The sequence below is a fragment of the Rhamphochromis longiceps genome, linkage group LG20 (genome assembly GCF_057381845.1).
Source record: "Rhamphochromis longiceps isolate RC_006_pf linkage group LG20, R_longiceps_female_GT1.1, whole genome shotgun sequence".
NCBI lineage: Eukaryota > Metazoa > Chordata > Actinopteri > Cichliformes > Cichlidae > Rhamphochromis > Rhamphochromis longiceps.
Genome location: NC_140576.1, coordinates 27300561 through 27321008, shown reverse-complemented (window position 1 = coordinate 27321008; position 20448 = coordinate 27300561). Strand labels below are relative to the sequence as shown.

Below are 20448 nucleotides of genomic sequence, written 5' to 3'. Positions count from 1 at the left end.
TCACATGTCTGTCTTGCCATCCCTGGAGGCTGGTGGCACGAGGCTCTGCATAGACTGCACACCCGTGTGAGGGCTCTGATGTTGGCATGCCGCTGAAGAGCGGCAAGAAGTAGAGGCACGCCACACGGCAGTTAGGACTGCGAGAGAGGAAAGAGAAAACACAATGGCCCTTCTGCTGCAGTGTTTATATTTTCTTAGTTTCCTCTTTAATTTAATGTGCCCCAGATTTGCATTTGCTTGTGAGAAGAGATGTTTGTTTTTGATGATTTTTAAAAGGTATAATTAGTATATTTCAATGTTTAATGCAGTCACTACCATAATTAATATGTCCTCCGCTTCTATGTGTTAATTAGTCAGAACCTTTATTTTAGTTGAACTAATACAAAAAAAGAAAACTGCTGCAGTGCAACAAATGATTGTATAGTCCAGATTTCTTATTGAAGTAAAAGCATATAAGCATTATCAGCAAAATGTACTTGGACTGTGATTCGAAATACCCTCATAATTTACTAATCAGAATGAGTGCAGTTTGTATGATCCTTTTACTTATGACAAATATCGGATAATTATCCCGAGGCATTAATTTGTGATTAATTTAAGTAGAACAACTTTTAATTACTTTTTTAAAAATCTGGCATAATAACAAAAATGTACACAGTAAAGGGTTTAGTCTTTTTGTGTGTAAAGTGTAAATTTAAAGTGTAAACATTTAACAATAAAGTTGTATGAAAAAGTTGAGTAAATAAATTGTATACATGAGTACTGCATGTATACAATTTTATTTGAATATGCCTGTTTTAATGTTTACATTCACCGGTCATTGTTGTTAGATACATTTGTTCAACTGCTCATTAACGCAAAACTCAATTTATCAAATTTAGGCATGCAAGCGTAGTCAAGATGACATGCTGAAGTTTAAATTGAGCAACAAAATAGGAAAGAAAGGTGATTTAAATGACTTTGAACGTGGCATGATTGTTGGCGCCGGACAGGTCTATCTGATTATTTTTGGAAACTGCTGATCTGCTGGGATTTTCTCACACAGAGAATGGTCCAAAGCAGAGAAAATATCCAGTGAGTGGCAGTTCTCTGGACGAAAATGTCTTGCTGATGCCAGAGGGCAGTGGAGAATGGCTACACTTCTTTGAGCTGACAGAAAGGCAACAGTAACTCAACCACTTGTTACAACTGAGGCATCTCTAAACACACATCAAACCTTGAAGGCAACAGAAGACCACACCAAGTGCCACTCCTGTCACCTGAAAACAGGAAACTGGGGATATCATTTGAATGTGCTCACCAAACTTAGACGGTAGTAGATTGGAAAAATATTGTCCGGACTGATGGGTCTCGATTTCTGCTGCGATGATTGGATAGCGTGGTCAGAATATGGCATTAAAACGTGAAAGCACAGAGCTATCCTACCTTATATTTGGCAGATCAGGGTGTGGGTGGTGGTGTGCTGGTGTGTGGGATATTATCTTGGCACACTTTGGGCCCCTTAGTACCACTTAAGCATTGTTTAAACAGCACAGGTTACCTGGGTATTGTTGCCGACCACAGTGTATCCATCTTGTGATAACTACTTCCAGCAGGAAAACATGCTGTGTCGCAAAACTCAAATGGCTTCCACAGTCAACAAGTCTCCGTTGGGATATGGTAAATTTACATCGTGGATGTGCACCCGACAAATCTGCAGCAACTGTGTGATGCTATCAGGTCAGTATCTGAAAAAAATCTCTGAGGAATGTATCCAGCATCTTGTTGCATCTGTGCCATGAAGAATTAAAGCAGTTCTGAAGGCAAAACACAGGGTCCAACTCAGTGCTAACAAAGGTGTACCTAACAAAGTGTCCAGTGAGTGTATGAGCACGTTTGCTCTTTGTATCAGAGATGTCGAGGTCCAGTATTCTCTTCTTCACAGCGTACATAATAAACTGTCACTGGGATTCATTCCTTGTCCTTCAGTTGTGTTATTACAGCAGGGCCTCGGGGTGCATCAAAACATTCATTCAGACAACACGCTGTAATATACGGTATAGCCATTATATCAGCCAGCACGCTGTGGCCTTTATTGAGGGACTAAATTATTAGAGTGCAGCATGGGCCCCAGGTAGTTAAGCTAAAATACCTGTTGATTTTACATGTGAAAATATAAGAGCGGAACTCCAGAGTTTCATTAGCTTCAATTTCATTTTGTGTGTATTTCCCTCGAGATAATGTTTGGTGAATGTTTTTTTCCCTCTTCCCTCTCTTTCTCTTTCTTTCCCTCTCTCTGCTGGCTATGCAGTGGAGTGTGAGTGCTGTTTGAACGTGTTTGTGTCCTCTGTTCTTTTGAGCTTGAAAAGTATACTGTGCCTCAGCAGCCAGCATACATAAAAAATCAGTTGACTGGATTACTATTTTCACATGCAAATCCTGTGGGATTTCAAGGGCTCTTTGAAACGCCCGTTTTTGACAGGTACATTGATTTGGGGGAAGACCTCAATCACCATTGACATTTTACAAATTATGGAAGCTCTTTGCCTTCAAATAGAGGATGCTTAAACTGCAATTGTCTCCTGGACAGAAGCTATTGATGACCGAATATAGTGTTTTTTAACTGCCTTATCAGTGCTGAAGCACTTACATGTTACCCTTAATGAGGCTTGGTGGATCAATAGCAACAATGGATTATGCATAGAGGCGTCATGTGCTCACTACCTGGAAGTTTAAGTCCAATGAAATACGATACATGCCAGCATAAATTTGCTCCAGCTTTTGTGTACGATGCATCATCTTGTCAAAGACTATTATCGCCACTCTTTAGTTTATGAGGCTAATTGTGAAAAATGTATTTAGTACCGAAGAAATCTAACCACACTGTATTTCAGAGTTAGTATTACAGCTTGTGCACTATATGCCTGGCAGCTTATGTTTTAGTATCTATGTCTGCTTGTATTAAGTGTGTTTGTTGCTACTGAAATGCCTATATTCATTCACATTAAAGGGACAGCTCACCTTAAAATCAATTTTTGACTTTTCTCTGGCCTGGAGTGCTATTCATCTATGTAAAATGTTTTGATATGAGATGCCCAGTTTTTGAGATATCCACTGTAAAAAGCTGTTTTTAAAAAAGCTGGATCTCCTTCCAGAAAACTTCCTAAACCTGATGTTAGCACTTTTATTTAGAAGCTGTACTTTTTGTGCTCTGCTTTCTAGACCTGCCATCTGAAGGAAGCATGCACCTAGCTACATGCTGTGCTGAGGGAGGGTGCCATTAATTTTTACATCCTTCCACACTGTCACTAACATGAGCTTCTCGTTAAAAGCTAGATGGGCGCTTTCTTTGGCAGATCGTTACAGTTTGTGGTGTCGGTAGCAGAGCTCATTTGAATTTTAATGACTTGCTGGCTGAGTCTTCACATAATTCTTGATGTGTGGTTTACCACGAGGTTAACCGCTGGTTGGGATGGGGGCTGAGTTTAGGCATGTTCTAGTTATGGCTAAGATTGAGGTACTGTATATCTGCAGGGAGTTCTTGTACTTTAATTTAATGAATTCCTAGATGACAAATACATGTGTGTGTGGGGTTTTTTGGGTGGCAGTAATCCTTCCCTCTCAATGCTCAATTTTCCAGCTCCTGTGCACAGTTGGAAACACATCACACCTTTTTTTATTTGGAGAAACCATGCAAAAAAAGGTTACGGAGCACCCAAGTTAACCACCGACGCTTTGAGGTGTCCTTCTACTATAATGTTAACACTTTACATTTAGGCCATGTGCAATTCACATAATCCTGTCTTTCTTCAATGCCGTATTCATGTGTTTAGCTTCACTAATACCGCTATAGAGGAATTTTCTGTCTCTGAACCCTGTCATCATTTTTATATAGGGATTTGGATTAATGTCTGAGTCTTTAAAAGTTACTGAAAACACAAAAAAAAAAATAAAAATATATATATATAGAGAAAATCCGTCTTTATGAAACGCATATGAAATTTGTACAAAAATACATCAAGACTTCATACATACTGTATTTTGAATGATCAATGAGCCAAAAAGCTCAATATTCAGCTTTTTAGATCTTTTATACGTTCAAGTTTTTTTGTTTGTGATATTTCAGCTCGTTTGACAGATTGTGTTATTAGCAGGCTTGAGATCCACATGAGCTGTTCTGGGAGAGATGCATGTTCGCGCTCGTGTTGAAAATAAAGATAACCTTTCAGTAGTGATGTGTGACAGTTTCATTGTATTTGGCAGGACTCGTTCCTGTTTCGGCTGGTTAACTTGTCTGGGGTTAATTGTCTGATCTGGCGTCTGTTGAGCATCTTTGATTCCGGCTCTGAACTACATGACAGCGTGTAGCCTTCTTACACTGCGAGTAGAAGTTATGTGAAATGTTCATGTCACAAAAACACATCGCACATAAATTTTCTCGGTCCATTAGTTGAGACACTCGCTTTGATGAATTGTGATCTCACTTCGAATGGAGTCTGTTTACACAGAATAGCTTTGCGTGAAAGACCGTGTCCAGTTCTTCCACTATTGGCAGGTTTTCAATAGATCACTGGAAAAAGCTTCTTGGGCTCACTGAATGAACTATTGTCCATTGTTCTGCTTGTGCAGGGATTCTAGTGTGTTGCTGACATGACTGGCAGGTCAGATGTCCTCAGTGATGCATGACACCCGGAGCACAAAGCAGAACAGAGAGCCTCAGGGCCGTCTGGCCATGATTGAACAAAGGGTTGTTCTCATCAGAGTATATTGCAGAATCTACAGTGCTGTGAAAAACTATTTCCCCCATTCTTGATTTCTTTTTTTTCTTTTTGCATAATTGTCAGACTTACATGTTTCTACCCCATGACTCTGACAAGGGTAAGCAGAAGAGAATGGTGGATGGGTGTACAAGTTTCAGATCATCAAAAAAAATCATATTAGACAAAGATAACCAAAATTAAATACAAAATGGAATTCTGAAGTTATGATTTCATGTATTAAAGGAAAAAGCTATTCACAACTAACACTATGTGAAAAATGATCTGGTTAAGGCTGAGGTTGAGGTACGTTAAATCTGCAGGGATTTCTTGTACTTTGATTTTCTAGATGACAAACACATATGTGTGAGTGGGGCAGTAGTAGCAGTATGGTTCCAAGGCGAAACCCACTGCTGACAAAAAAGAACACAAGGATGATGATCCTTAAGACTTTTGGAGAACATTTTCTGTGGATTTGAAGGTTTTTGGAGTGGCCTAGTCAAATCCAGGCTTAAATCCAGTTTAGATGCTTTGGCATGACCTTCAGGAGGTTGTTGATTCACAAAAACCCTCCAATGTGGCTCAATTAAAACAGTCTTGCAGTGAAATGTGGGCCAGAGACACATTGCAAATTTTCTCAAATGCTTGATGCCTGCATGACTTTCCTTGAATGATCTAGCTTCCCCCCTCAGTATTTCCTCCCTGCATAATTCCGATACTGTCAAATATCTGCATTTAAATTGGCCACAGGTCTAGATAGAGGGTTCACTCATCTTCTTCTCCAATACCAGCTAGCGCAACCCCAAACTGGATAAATGCTTCAGAAGATGGATGTGTTGATGTTGTTCACTGTGATGGATTACAAACAACTAGGGCAACTTTCAAGAGTATCCCAATGTCATGTTCAGAAAAGATTGTGTACCTGTAATGGTAGAAAAATACATTTTTGAATTTTAAAACAAAACATGATTTAAAGTGTTGGGTGAAGGAAAAGGGACTTTGTAAATGCTTACATTTAGTCAGGTGTAGTTAGCAAAATAAAATTTAAGATTAAGCAGAAAAACAGACAAATATACAACAAGACTTAGTGCCCAAAGCTGTGCTAGAGTCTCTGGAGCCTGTACTTACTATGTTAACCATCTCTTCAATTAGCATTAAACACAGAGTAAAGCTGTGGTTCATTCTGATGTAATTAGTAGTGGGTAAATTACAGTAAAATGTTAACTGGATGCCAGCGCTGGAGGAAAAAGTCATGGATCAACTAAGTGATTATAAATTGTCTTTAGCGGGCCATGAAGCATGTGTGCTGAATCTAATGACAATCCTGCCATTTGTTTTTGAGACATTTCATCAAAAATAGCAAAACTCAGTCTGCTGGTGGGCCTAGAAAAAAAAAGTAACGCAATCACCAGAGGTATTGGATTCAACCTTTGGACGTGATGTGTGCAAGATATCACTGCAACCTATCTAATGGAAATCGACATATTTCAGTCTTGACCAGAGTGGTGGATTACCCAATCTTTGGGTGGGCATAGATTTATAAAACCATGAGAGAAGCACCGCAAAAACCAGCCTGAAAGGAGAAAATTTTAAAGCAAAAAACGCAGAAGGATATCAAAAGTAGTCCTCATTTTTTAGAATTTTGTATCAATTTGGTAACCTCTAATGGTATTGTGTATCATGTAGCATTTTTAGAATATGCATCCCTAACAATGGCATCAACTCACTTTCTTACAAGACTTAAAGATAGTAATTTATTGACAGCTCAGTCACATTGAAAGCATATTGCTGTTGTCTGCCTCCCAGCAGAGCTTTTATTTTCTCATGAGTCACGTAAGCTGAGATCTTGAGGCTATTCTGGCTGACCCCTGTCTAGACAGAAGAAGAAAGGTGAATGGGCTTTTGCCGTGAGGACCCAGAAACCGCTGGAGAGAAGAGACTTTATTGACCTGAACTGAACCTCCCGGGGCAGTGTACATCCACCAACAAGTTCTACCAATAAAATGCCTTGTGTGAAAGACAGTTAATGTGAGGGCCAGTTAGTCTGGAAATCCCTGTTAAGATTTTGTACATAAAGGCCTGGGTGGAAGGTCTTGGTGTGCAGCTAAACCCAAAGTAATAAGGGCAGTAAAAACCTCTACAGTGAAGACTTAAAAAAGTGGGGGGGAAAAAAACCCCAGTTGCCTTTTAAATCACTTTTATTATGGGCTTTATACTCGACAGTTTCTAGTTTTTGTTCACTTTTGTTTTCATGCAGCTCTATTTTAATTGTTTATCCGTTTCGGTATTTGTTTGTTCGTCTATCCCCTCATTTGTTTTTCATTTCAATTTAACTACAATTCTCGTGTTTGTACATTTTTATTGCCTTTTTATAGATTTGAATTTTCATTGTTGTTATGCAAATTTTATAAAGCCGTGGTCGATGACTGTGAATATCTTACTGAGTGGCAGTTTAAGCAGCTAAGTCTGCCTATTTCTTGTAACACGAGGATCTCAGCGCCGTAGAAATTACACTACACACTGTGACTGCAGACAGTCTGTAACCGCTACAGTTACCACAGTGCACAGCACGGTGTGTGGACATTACCTCTGTTTTAACTCACCTGTGTGAGGAAAGTGCATTCGTCTCCATGCTCTTTCAACTACTCTCAACATGCAGATCCACGAGGGCTGACAGGGAATTTGGTGTGTGTGTGTTGTGAATGCAGGTGTTGCAGATAATATACTACGATCTCAACTCTGGGAGAGGTTCAAGGCAGCACTGCAGGCAATGCCAAGCAAGCAGATAACTGCTTATGAAAATGTTCTGTGCGCCTTCCAAACCAGTACATATGTCTCAAGTGCATGGCATCAAATAAGAGCTCAGAAGTACTAACACAAGGAATAGGATAGCTGTGATATTTTCCACGCCTGTGATCAGTCTGTAATTATATGGCCCTGCTAAAAAATTCTTTGTGAGCAGACAGGGACGATAAGATCGAGGAGGCTCACCCGCATTGTCTGCACTATTAGGGGAGAAATGGGCCTGGTGATGATGCTCTGTCGAGTCTGAAGAGAGCGCTACATAGGGAGAGAAGGTGGGGGGGAGTACAGAGGGATTCATTGGGATGCAGGTCAGAGTGTTGCAGGTGCACGACTGACAATGAATGTGTCAGACCCAGCATGCTCCAGGTGGAGGTGGGAAAAACATGAACCTATGCTCGCTCTTTGGTGAAAAATATGTCAGAGCGATATTAGGACTGGACGAAGCAATGAGGCCGAGCAGGGGTGTCGACGTGTGTCGCACACCCATGATTCCCAAAGCACAAATATGGACATTTGTATTCAGATGTGTCACATGAGGAATAACGACATGTAGATTTCAGCATTATTGAGATTTCCTATTTTTCCAGCCGAAGAAATGTAGTCAGCATGCAGGCTATAAAGAACACAGAGGAAAAAAACGAAACTGCGTCCAGTGCACTTTACAGCTGGGAAAAATCAATACAGCCAACTGTAATGTGAGATCCCGTGGATTTAGAGGAATACATTTGATAACACTTAGTCATAAACCTGCAGGCTGTGTTTTATTCTGTCACACCTGAAGAAAGCGCACAGCACAGCCTCGATGATCAAGGCTGTTCTGTTGAACCGCATTGTTCTCTGCAGGACCTTGCTTTGTCTGAATCCTAAGTCAAAAGAAGCTTTACGGAATGACTTGAAGAGATACTGTATCTGTACAAAATAACTCTCATGAGTGACAGGATAAAAGCTCGACTGTCATGCTAGCATGAAAGGCAGGATCCTGAACTCACTAGGCTCTATTTGTGACATGTGTTTGTAGCAGCAACAAACACACTACACCTTTACGATGCACTGCATAGATGCTGAGCTTCTGCTCAATACACACTCTTCTCTGATGAGGCTTATAGGCAGCTATTTGGTGTTGGGAAATTATTATTTCTTTGAAATACCGATACAGTTGAAATAGCAGTCTGTTTACCAGATGGAAAGATGGAGGTCGGTCAGGTTCCCTTTGTGAGCTATCCACACTTTCCTCCCACGCCTCAGCTTTACTCTACTGTGTGGCTCTCCTGGTCAAATATCTGATTTGTGAGTCATACCTAGCCTCTATACCCATGGAGAAACATGCTGGTTGTCTTAAAATACACTCTGGCAGGGCAGCCATGCAAGAGCTCAGGCCCGGCACAGAGCACGGGAGCTGCCCAGGGGACTGGCATGGAGTGAGCGGGAGAGACAGAGGGTGAGGGAATCGACTGGGAGAAAGAAAAGTGGGCGGAAAGAAGGAGACGATGGAAGGTCGTGTTAGATAAAGGATTATAAAAGCCTAACTTTCTGTCATGTAACACCGGGGCTAGTTCAACGTGTGGGCAACTCTGAAAGGGTGTTGTGATTTCTCTACAAGAAGAACAAGGCAAAAAACCAGCTGCTGCAACAATAAACATCCCGACTGGTTAAATAGTGTTCAAGTAATATCCTTGTTGAAAAGCTGCCGGGAAAATGGCAAAACGAGCAATATGAGGCTGGCCTTGGAGAGGAGAGAAAAATGAGAGTAAAGACATTAGTGGTGGAGGGATTAAAATAAGTAACCTGTCTCCCAACCGCTGTTAAAACCTAATTTTCTTTGCCAACTACAGTATCTTTTAATCCAAGACTTGAGACACACACCACACTTAGGAAGGCTGTAAATGTGAATAGTTGGGTTTGTGACTGTAAACTGGAAATAACTGCAGGCTGCAAGATGGCTGGCTTCAGCCATGTAAGTCACAGGACCTGTGCTACTCATGCTTCATTTCACAGCTCCATCACCATGTTAGCGTGGTGCAACTTTAATTGTATTCACATTTAATTTCAATTCAGTCTATGTATTGTAATTGTACTTAATTATAATAACCTATAATTACACACTTCACTCTTTCTGTTCAAGGTCAGACGCAGGCAGCAACTAGTAGATAGCGGCACACTTAAGTGCTACGGTGCAGTCACACTAGCGTAAACAGTGATTAGACACGGTCGAAATGATTTCTATTGTGCAACGCACTTGTGATCTCGCTGCATTCGAAATAGTTGCTTTGGAGACAAGGATCAGGTCTGTGACCGCTCGCAGTCAGTTTCCGTCTTCTAAGTGGCTAAAAACAGATGGAGTCAGCAAATCTATTGACTCCATTCAACCCATTCATTTAAAACCCATTCAATTGCTATCAGTTTGCAATTGAATGGGTTCAAGTTTGAAATGACATCATGTTTGTGATAATACAGCAATTATCTACAAAAAACAAAAATTGCAAATCTGTTCCCGTCTGTTGCAAATCTTTTGACATCTATTTATCAAAATCAGAATCAGAATACTTCATTAATCCCCAGGGAAATTATGTTTAATTTTTTGTTTACACAAAAATTAACTACTTATACTTATAGTCCATCCATAAAATCAGAAATATAAATCTGAAATTCATAAATACTTCCACAAATAGTGGCACAGTCGCAGCAGGACAGCAATTTAACTGCAAAATGACATAAATGCTCGGCAACCGTGCTTTTATATAAGAATAAAGTCAGAATGCAATCAGTTCCAAACCAGTTAAATCTCTGTTGCAAAGAGACACAAGTGACTGATCGCAACGTCTTAGCAGTCTGTCTCGTTTATAAATTAGACAGCGGTTTCCAGGCAGCGATTATCTTTGCCAGTCTGTTTGAGTGCGATAGCAGTCAGTCAGAGTTGGACTGAGACTGTCTGGAGTCCGGTTCACTTTCATCAGATGACTTGACCAGTTGCTTTGTGAAAAGTGGTCACCCAGAGGTTGTGGTTGTTGCCCTCTCAGTCTGAGCAACTATGAGCTTTAAATGTCCTATTTTAACTTTAGTGTGACTGACTCATTAAAGAGGCTTTCTTTGGTACGTAGCAGCATATTTGGTAGAGACCAAAACCAGAGCTAATGGGAGAGTGAATATCAGACTTTGAAACACAATTTCAAATATACACAAATTCTATTTTAATTGTCGATATTTGCTAAATGTATAAACAAACAAATGTTTAATGTGTCAACTTTAATGTCGACACTTGACGTTTTATAAACATTATCATTAAAATGTATGTAACTGTATGGAATGATTTTATGAAACGTTGGTGAATGTATATGTTTGAAATAAAAAAGAACTGAACTGAACTGAAAAGAATGATCTCTTTAAGTTGGCACAGCATTTGTTGTGAATGAAATGACCTCCCAGTGAACCTTCTACATTCTGATTTTGCTTTGGTACTGACAAATTTGCAGATGCATTGTTGATAGAAATTGTAAAGATAAAATCCCAGTAGTTCTATTTGCTTTTGCAAATTAATTGTATGTGGGAGAATTTTGGAGCGAGGGTTAAAATGAAAAAATATGGAAAGAGGAGGACGAAGGACACCACGAAGGGCAAAGTTGGCTGGCATTCGACCAAATGACTGAAGGCAGATTGTCTCGGGTTGGGGGGAAACTGGCAGCCTAAGGACCTCTCTGGGCAGGAAGTGTCTGCTGATCATCTGTATGGGCGTGTCTGCATGCGGACAGCCGACAGGGAGGAAGAGACGCACAGGAAGATGAAACTCACTCGTCTCCCTTCAGCTGGTTTGAAATACACCGAGGGGCGGAGAACAAGGGAGCGAGACTGAGAGTTACAGGTTGTATGGGGGCACATTGATGAGACAGAGCCTTCACAAAAGGAGAGTTTGAGTGAGAATGAGAGACACAGATGGGCAGGAAGAAAGAGGGGGAGAGGGTGACAGATAGAGGGAGGGAAAGCTGTCAGTTCCCCCCACCCTTCCTTCCCTGCCTCTTCGGCTGTGCTGGCAGTGCCACGCTCTGGTAAAGAGAGATTACCAAAGCCCAGCCTGAGGTTGCATGTATGGACACAGTCATTACCTCTGCCCTGCTTACAAATGGCACTGCTGTCTGAATACAAACCCGTGTCTGTGTGTTCCCCTCCCGACCCCGCCCGCCATGCACCACAGCTTTCGAGACTTGATTTAGCGGGAAAGTTGTAAAACTTGATAACAGCTCAATATCTTTACAGGCCTGTTTATAGTGCTGCATTATTTTGTTTATAGAATATCGACCATCGTTGTTTTACAACGCCAGGCACCGGAGCTACAAATAAATCTAGTGATGTGAGATTTTTTTTTTTTTCTGGCAGCAATTATTTGCTCTATTACGGCCAGGGTGTGTAGCTTTTTGGTTGGCCAGTTTGGAGGATCACGCTCAGAGTTTGCATGTGATTGCGCTGGTGTCATGTGGACAATCTGTGTGTTGGCGCTCAGCCTCAGACAGCATGGGGTTAGAGTTCAGTCTGTCAGAACCCGCTGTCATTTCCGCCATCACTGTGGAGAATTGTTACCAACAGCCGAGTGGAGCTGACTGATGTCAAGATATACTTAGAAGCTAATCATGCAGCAAATAGAGGCACAGGGATTCCTGCAACAAGAATTGCCTGGATGCCCTTGCCCCAGTTAGAGCCATCCATGGGAAACATTTCAGCCGTGTCACTCACAGTTTATTTGGAGCTGTGTTTTTGAGAGTTGCTCATGGATTAATGGATAGAAAGCCCAGCCTGGACAATATTCCAGTGTTCTGTGCCTAATTTTTGAGTGATGGAGTCAGAGTCTCGTTTTTTTTTTTAAGAGAAATTCTGACTTTGAAAGATGGCCCTTGTTTTTAGTTTAGAATCCATGGACTGTTATAGCCCTCTGTTTTGTACAGAAGGATATGTGTCCGTTCATATCTTCAGGGATAGATGTTTGCCATTACCCCGCCTGAGAGTCGTGCTGTGCCATATGCTGCATATTTCTCTTCAAATAATCACAAATTGTGGCACGAGAGAGAGACCATGCAGCCAGCAGCATCTGCAAGAATTGCTCTCAGCTCATTAGAATTATCACCTTCACATTAGCAGAGCAGGACAGTTTAAGCACAAACATTACAGTCTCTCACCTTTCTTTAGAGCTGCCCATGGTGCTTGTGGGCTGCCGTATGTGAAAATTCAAGCGAAAGGCCACGGTGCTCTAATTAACTTCACCTGGCATTCCCACTAACTGTGAATGCGCCTAACCTTTACACAACCTCGCTTAGTCACCTCTCCACTTAAACACCCAGGTTGAAATTCTCATTTAATGTCAGTAAGCAGATTACCACCCTCCTCCCACCTCCCACCTTCAGTCTCTGCCTTCCTTTTCTTCTTTTTTCCCCCTCTACTTTCGTTAAGCTCCACCAACAGATTTTTATTCAGGGCGGCTACGGCACTTTGTGGTGGTAAATCAATAAAACAGTGTCCCCTATAACAGACCTCTGTGTTTTCCCTCCATCGATCCTGTCAGCCCAGATACATTCAAGAGCAAGCCAACGATTACCCTCAGCAATCCTTCCCTTGATCTATACTGCAGATGACAGGTGCCAGACATCAGCTTTGGGTAATTGTGATACTGAAGGGGGGCATCATTAATCATTCTTTCTTGGCCTGACTTTAGTTGCTCATGATCGGTTCATGGTTATTGTAGTTGTCATCGACACAGACTGCTTTCAGGCATCGGTGTCATCTCTTCACCTTGTTGGCACTGTAGCGTAAAAGACGTCATTATGAATGTTGTCATCTTTCACATGTAATAGCGTCAAATGTCTTATTGAAACATGCGACTCACAAAAAGTATCAAGTGCAATATAGATAAAAGCAAATTAGATGGAAGGACTGAGGGAAAACAAATCTTTTACTCCAGATTGTCATTTGCGGAAAAACAATTCAAAAGTGTTGATGAAATATCTGTTCTCCTTGCCTGATTATGTCTGCATTATCAGCGTCTCTAAAGACATTCAAATCTGCTGCAATTTGTTGCAACGAGAGCTTATTTGTTTGACGGATTTGAGAATCGGTCACGTAACTGTGACCAAAGTGGAAACGTGAAACTCGGTTTCTTCTAATCTACTGAGAAAGATAATCAAGTTAAGATTTTAATTTAATCCACTTATTTCATACAGGGAGCTAAATTAATAACCGCCAGATAGGAAAATTGAAAGGTGTTACAATCTTGTCAGCATCAGTTTATACTTTCAGCAGGTTTAATCTCGGCAACCGAGCTTTTCCTCAATCAGGGTTTTGCACTTTTGTTACCTGGAGGTCAAAGTGCTAATTAAAAAAGGACCGACTGAACGTGCGAATGTTTGCGCTGCAATTCCTGTGACATAGGGAGTGGAGAAATTATATCAACAGGGTGCAAGCCTGAGACAAAGTAAAAAGACATTGCCATCTTAAATGTTTCCCTGCAGCGAAAAGCTCCTGAGAGCCAAATGTTCAAGAAGCTTTTGGTCCCAGCTGGAGCGGAGATAGGACGTGATTCAACAAACCTATAACACCTTTTTACTCCACGGTATTACTACAGCAGCACTGATAGATAGAACCCTATCAAATGTTCCAAATAGGTGCTTCACTTTCAGGAAGAAGAGCCTTTTTAAATTCAAATCACTGTTGCTTTTGCTTTTCCATTACTTTGTTGTACTTCATCTTTAACCCAGTACACTCAATTTAGGCGGATTTGGTAGTATCTGACTTGTGATGCAACAGCATTCCCTGCTCATACATTGACTTAAATTTGGCATTGGCTGATTTCTTCTTTTTATGTGTTTATTTGTTTATTGCTTGAAACATATTGAGCTACCTTGAGTCTAACCCCCACCTCTGGTCCTCCATTTGTCAGTTTTGTGCAACTGACCCTCTGTGAGTTGTGAGCTATAGCTCACACTGTGTGAATTGAAGCATTCTCATCAGCGAGCTGCAGTGTCCTCATTCTTGTGTTTCCCCAGTGTCCGACTGCTTTTGATCACGCTAACAGAAATGAATGCCATTCACACACTGCTTTTAATGGACTGTGTAATGGGCTACTTCACTGGGTTCAAGAGGACATGCTGTATGTCCCTGCTTGTGCACCCACCTGTCTAATGGAAGCGGAGGGGGAGGGGGGCATTTTTAACCTAAAAGTGACAGCAGATGTGGTTATGGTGGCAAATCCCGAAACACACTGGGTAAACACTAGATCCCTTTGTTGTCTGAGGAGTTTGGATTTTTTAGTAGCTAATACAGCTCATGTGAATAGAAGAGAAGAGAAACACTATGTTCAGACACAGAAAGCATAGCGTCGCCTCGTGTCATTTGTGCAAATTTAACAGCTGGATTATTTGTGTTTATTCACCCCAAACAGCCAGATGCACAGCTACAGCTAACACTGGGTGCACTGCGTGTGTCTGTGAAAGTTTTTTCTGCTCTCCCATTCTGCCATTCTTTCCCACTCCATTTAAATCCCTGGGTTATGCACAGACTTCCATTATTACACACTGATGTGTCTTGGCATCAATTTGCACCTTTCCAGACAAATTCGTGTACACTCTTGTCCTTGCAGTGACTTTAAAAGTGACTTAATTTTCTGTCTGAACACACATAAAGTATGGGTGGGTGATATAAACGATATACAATAGAAACGATATAAATTTGGCCAACGATAGAGATTTTGACTATACCGCTCTATCGCTATGATGTCATCAAGCTGCGCCTGTTTTGGTCGAAAGCATCGCAGCGGCTAAAACCATTATCATCTGCAAATTATGCCGACAGTCATAGCAAAGAAACTTTTGAAATATGGGGAAAGCCAAAAACTGCGCTTCCTCCACTTTCGTAACATTGATTCATTAATGTTGAATTCTCTCGCAGCTGCTCTATTCCCATGTTGTTGCAGTATATTAATAACTAATCTTGTATTGTGGATGAATGATCAGTTGTTCTCCTGACTGAAGTTTGGCCCTTGTATAGCATCCTGCTATACGATTGCATTTGTCCCTAACCACCAGAATCCCTCACGTTAACTTTTATCGAGTGGAAAAAAAGTTGGCATTCATCCTCCAGCTTCACTACAGCTCGCTAGCAATCACGTAGCACAACATTATATACCAGCTAGTCCAACTTCAGTAACCCTGCAAACGCCACTGCTGTTTAGTTTTCTGTCTTCATTTATGTCGGAAGTGGTAGCAGAGCTGTACGTTTTAATTAGTTTCAAAAATCTCTCAGTCAGAACATGGTATGTCATGTTTAGGTGGAAACTAGCGAGCTAACGTCCTTCTAACTTCTAACTTTAATAACTTCTGTTTTCATGGATGCCTGGATGTTAAACTTAATTGTTACACCTGGTAAAACAGCAACGCTGATGATTTTATTAAAGATTAAAGAATTTAGACCGTTTTTAACTCTCAGTGATCGTTTGATTTTGGGACCGGAAGTAGACGGAGTTTTGGACCCAGATTACTCCGCAAAGCTCCGCACTAAGGCAGCCGTAATGCTCTGACAATCCATCAAGCAGTGCGGCTTACCAAAGTTGTACTAAAACATTTTTTAACAGATTTCTGCACGCCCAAATCGGTTCGAGGTCAGTAAGCACAACCAGAATTCATACAAAAGGTACACTCGCGATTTTTGAGAAAATTAAAGGATTTTAAGTGTGCCTTGTAGTGTGGAAAATACGTTATACAGAAGAAAAGAATATACCGCGATATATATCGTTACCGCACATGCTTCGAATTATATCGCGATATGAATTTTAGGCCATATCGCCCAGCCCTAACATAAAGTCTATTCCAGGAATACCGTCAGAATGAAAGTATTTGGTTATAATCAAAGTACTGGACAGTTGAAATGTTTGATGTGTGAACCATGCAGCCTTGTGAAAAGTTTCATGGCATAAAATTGTTTAGTTTTAATAGGTAATTCTGGACCAAAGTGGTGGACTGACAGAATGAGTTTCCATCAAAATCTGAACCACTCAAAGGGTACTCAGAGAACACCTGCAGACTATTAACCTTTTTCTAAACATTAGGAAAAATGACTATCTTGCATCTTTGTAAAGAGCTTGACCTTACTGAATCAGTTTTATGTTCTTCTGAGACACTCTTATTTATCTGCTCATTCACTAAATTGCACAGTAGCTGCGTAGATTGGGGTGATAATTAAGTGTGATTATGTTGCTTTCTTTAACCCATTAAGACCGGATGTAGCACGAGTGCAGAAGGCACCTCGAGTCTTAATGAGGCAGAATGAAAGCACCGTTTGCAAGTTTTAAATAACATGTTTCTTGTCCATTCAGCATAAAAACCTTAATAATGTGAACATTAAAGTCCATTCTTGAATTTGTAAACAGGGCTTTCACAATGAAGGATCCCTTAGACAACTGGAAAAGAAAAGAAAAGCACCTGATGGATTTATTTTAAAATGTTAAACTCCAGGTGTTTGAGTCATCTTTTTTATTTGTATTTATTTATTTTTTGGTGCATGCTACCTTACTTCCTTCACTGAGAAAGGCCTTAGGATGTGATTGAAAGTCTAGAAGGCTCTAGAAATGAAATAAAACTTGTCTTTCTATGTGCATAGATGAGGTCAGTAGCACAGTTATATTGAGTTCTTTAAGTTCTAAATTTGGCTATGCTAAAGGATGATGGAGACAGATTAAGGTCTTATTAAGGGGTAAGTGTTACAGAGTACAATCTGTGCTGCTGTTTTATAAAAAGTGCTGCAAAGGCATTTTCTGCAATAAGTCTTCATTGATATGCTATAAGAGTTGAAAGTGACAGCTCTGCATATGGCCTGGGTAATAGACCCAATATAGGCCTTGTAAAATATTGCAAAATGTGAATATGTACTTGATCAGTTGATGAGGTAATATGAAATATAAGGAAAGTAAAACGCTCATTTATTTTACACCCCAATTTGTCAAAAACATTGATCAACATCTGGCTATGACACAGTGAAAGGAGATGAACAGTGTTTACATTTTCTGCATTAGCCACTGTGTTAGCTAAAGGTTTGCTATTATGTTTTCCTTCATTTTCTATCATAGATATGCTGTTATAATGGTGGAACGTATTATTTAACATGACCAAAGTTACAGACAATGAGTTGAGTGTATGCACAAGTAAATCAAACGACCCAAAAACTTCAGACTGCCCCAACCAATCAGTTTAAGGTTTTTCTACTCTTGTATGTAAGCCAGCAGTCCCACCCACCTACTCTTTAAACGTTCTGCTTGCAGAGTTAAACCAATCAGAAAACTTAACTTAAGCTGACAACTCAGGTACTGCCCCAAGGCTCAGTTTAAGATATTTAAAGACAAGTTTGAACCGTTGGAACCAGATATTTTCAGTCCCATTGCTGCAGGTGTACAAAATTTAAGCGGCAGACTCTGCCTTTGCAAACATTTGTGACAGAATGGGTAGTGTTAAAGAACACTAAGAATAAAGATCCCCTTTGGCTTAAAGTAATATTTAAACAAAGTATGCTTTAAACAGATGATGTGTAGTAAGCCTTAGAGATGCTTGTCTTCTTATAGAGCTGTTTCTCCTCCAGTTTTCTTAGTAAGTGTTGCTGCTGGAAGTTGCTTTGTATTTAGTTTTCAAAAACATAAAAGTCTTCTCACACCATCTCGAGGCAGTTTAGCCTCAAAATATGGCTGACCCGGGTAAACACTCTATCAGTCTCTGAGAATGGTAGAAAAACATACTCTTACTGCGTTCCACTGCGGGATTTTTATTTTTTCAGAGCGCCGAGCCGAGGGTATATAGCGCATACATTTCACACTTTGAATACTAAATTGAGAGCACTTAAATAAAATGACAGAGAGCAAATGTAGTGCACCGTACAATAAATAGTGCGCAATTTCAAACACAGTCATTCAAAAAATGTGATTTGTCCAAGTAGTCACCACGGAAACTACCTTTTGCTGCTGCACCACAATAACAGCCGCACTTCTTCTCTTTAAGATCCCGCAGATCAGCTACGCGTCAACGGCCCCGGAGCTGAGTGATGACAGACGCTATGACTTTTTCTCTCGGGTGGTTCCGCCAGACTCGTTCCAGGCCCAGGCCATGGTGGACATTATCCTAGCGCTGAACTGGACTTACGTCTCCACCATCGCCTCGGAGGGCAGCTATGGAGAGAAGGGAGTGGAGGCTTTCACACAACTCTCCAAAGAAGCAGGTAAAGAAAGGTGACCCGTCCACAAAGTTAAGTTCTAATTATTTTCTGAAATGTGTATTTACAATTTTTAAAACGCACTTGCACTTGCACCCACCCAGAAGATGATTAGTTTTGCCTTTCCAATTCATTATAAAATCTGTTTTGGGTGGATGAATTATTGATCTGTTTGGCAACTTCTGCTTTCTCTCCCCAGCCAGTTGTGGAGTGTTACTAGAAATGTAGACAGAGAAACATCTTGTGGAGAAGATGCCGCGTCACAGTAATGAGGAAAGCCCGAACACATCTTACTCTTATTTAAATGCAATCATTGAGTATTTTGCTGAAGCAGAAAGGGTATTGTTTGAAAATACATGTCTAACATGTTCACTTTATCCAAAGAGGAGAAAAGAGAATAGTCCGGAAACTGGTCATTTGGGAGAGTTTTGTTTTATATTCTGCCATTGTGGGTTTTTTCTTTTTTTGTTGTTTGTTTTTTACCACTGGAAGTGAGATTGCACGAGTCTGAGCAAAGATGGTCTCTCTGAGTAGTCAGCTCGAATCGCTCTGGTCTGTATGTAGCAGAGAGGTTTAAGATATTTAGTCTGCTTAGTAAATGGAGTCGAGCTTCTTGAACGTTTTTAGGCTGTTCTCACAAAAGCCATATAATTACAAAGAAAATTAATGGTCGATAAAGTTCCCTATTAGAAACAGCTTTGTTTGTTTTGTTCTGATTGTTTAAAGCCACTGTGATCCTTTTGCTGGGTAAACAGGTGATTATGTTTAGACTTGTGTCCAGAGAGGTTAGGATCTTACAGCAGAGCTTTGCATTCACACAGGTGAGGTGGTTTCTGGCTGTAACTGGGCTGAAAATTGTGCACACGCGTGACTCACCAGCTTTTTCCACATTGCTGCTGTTGTTGGCACATAGCGGTCTGTGTGAAACAGCGGTCGTTACTGTCGCCAGGAGATGCTCAGTTGGTATACAGTACAACGGGTCAACTAGCTTTATCAAAAAATTGAGTTTATTGTGCTGCGCTTTACAGGGTCTGCAGAGATTTTCTGCAGTTGCTACTGCAGTTTGTGTGTGAAATTAGGACAAGGGTACATTACTCCACATTTTCAATGCCCTGTGTATTCAAACAAACATACTGAATGATTGCAGAAAGATCTTAATGCACAAGAGGTAACAACAGCTGGGCTTTTTGTAGCTTCTCTGCCTTTTTCTCCTTTGTGCAAAGAAGATGGATGTCACCCAGGTCTGGGAAAAATTACCCTTCATCCATGATAGGACACAGCCATGCCACAGAAGTACTTTGCTGCTTCTCACCTCTATAGATCCCAGTCCATTTCCTGTAATTTTGAAGGGAGTGATCTCTGTCTCTTCTTCTAATAGACTAATGCGCAGAAACCTCTAAAATGAGCGAAGCTAATGATGTCCCACAGGCACCGATCAGAAGTCCAGCATGCATGAATATTTTATCTGTGTGCATTCATGTCCAGTGTGATCACTCATTAAAACTTTAAGAAGCTGTTTGTGCCTGAGTAATATGCATCGACAGATAGACGGGGCAGAGGCAGAAGTAAGAGAGAGAAAGTAGCCTGAATAGGAACAAATAGGGAAAAGACCTGATTTATCCTAAACAGTATCCTGAGATAAACACAGCTTCTTCCCACTAGTTTTCTCATTTCCTACTGA

The 20448-nt window shown here is 40.7% G+C and overlaps 1 protein-coding gene across 2 annotated transcripts in view; it reads left to right on the top strand.

Moving 5' to 3' along the window:
* Window positions 1-20448, top strand: part of LOC146645513 (metabotropic glutamate receptor 7-like) — a 75412-nt gene that overhangs the window by 11693 nt on the left and 43271 nt on the right. For both annotated transcript variants that reach the window (XM_085393518.1, XM_085393517.1), the window contains exon 3: window positions 18557-18773. In XM_085393518.1, the coding sequence (XP_085249644.1) occupies window positions 18557-18773 (217 nt within the window). The remainder of the gene's footprint in view (window positions 1-18556; window positions 18774-20448) is intronic.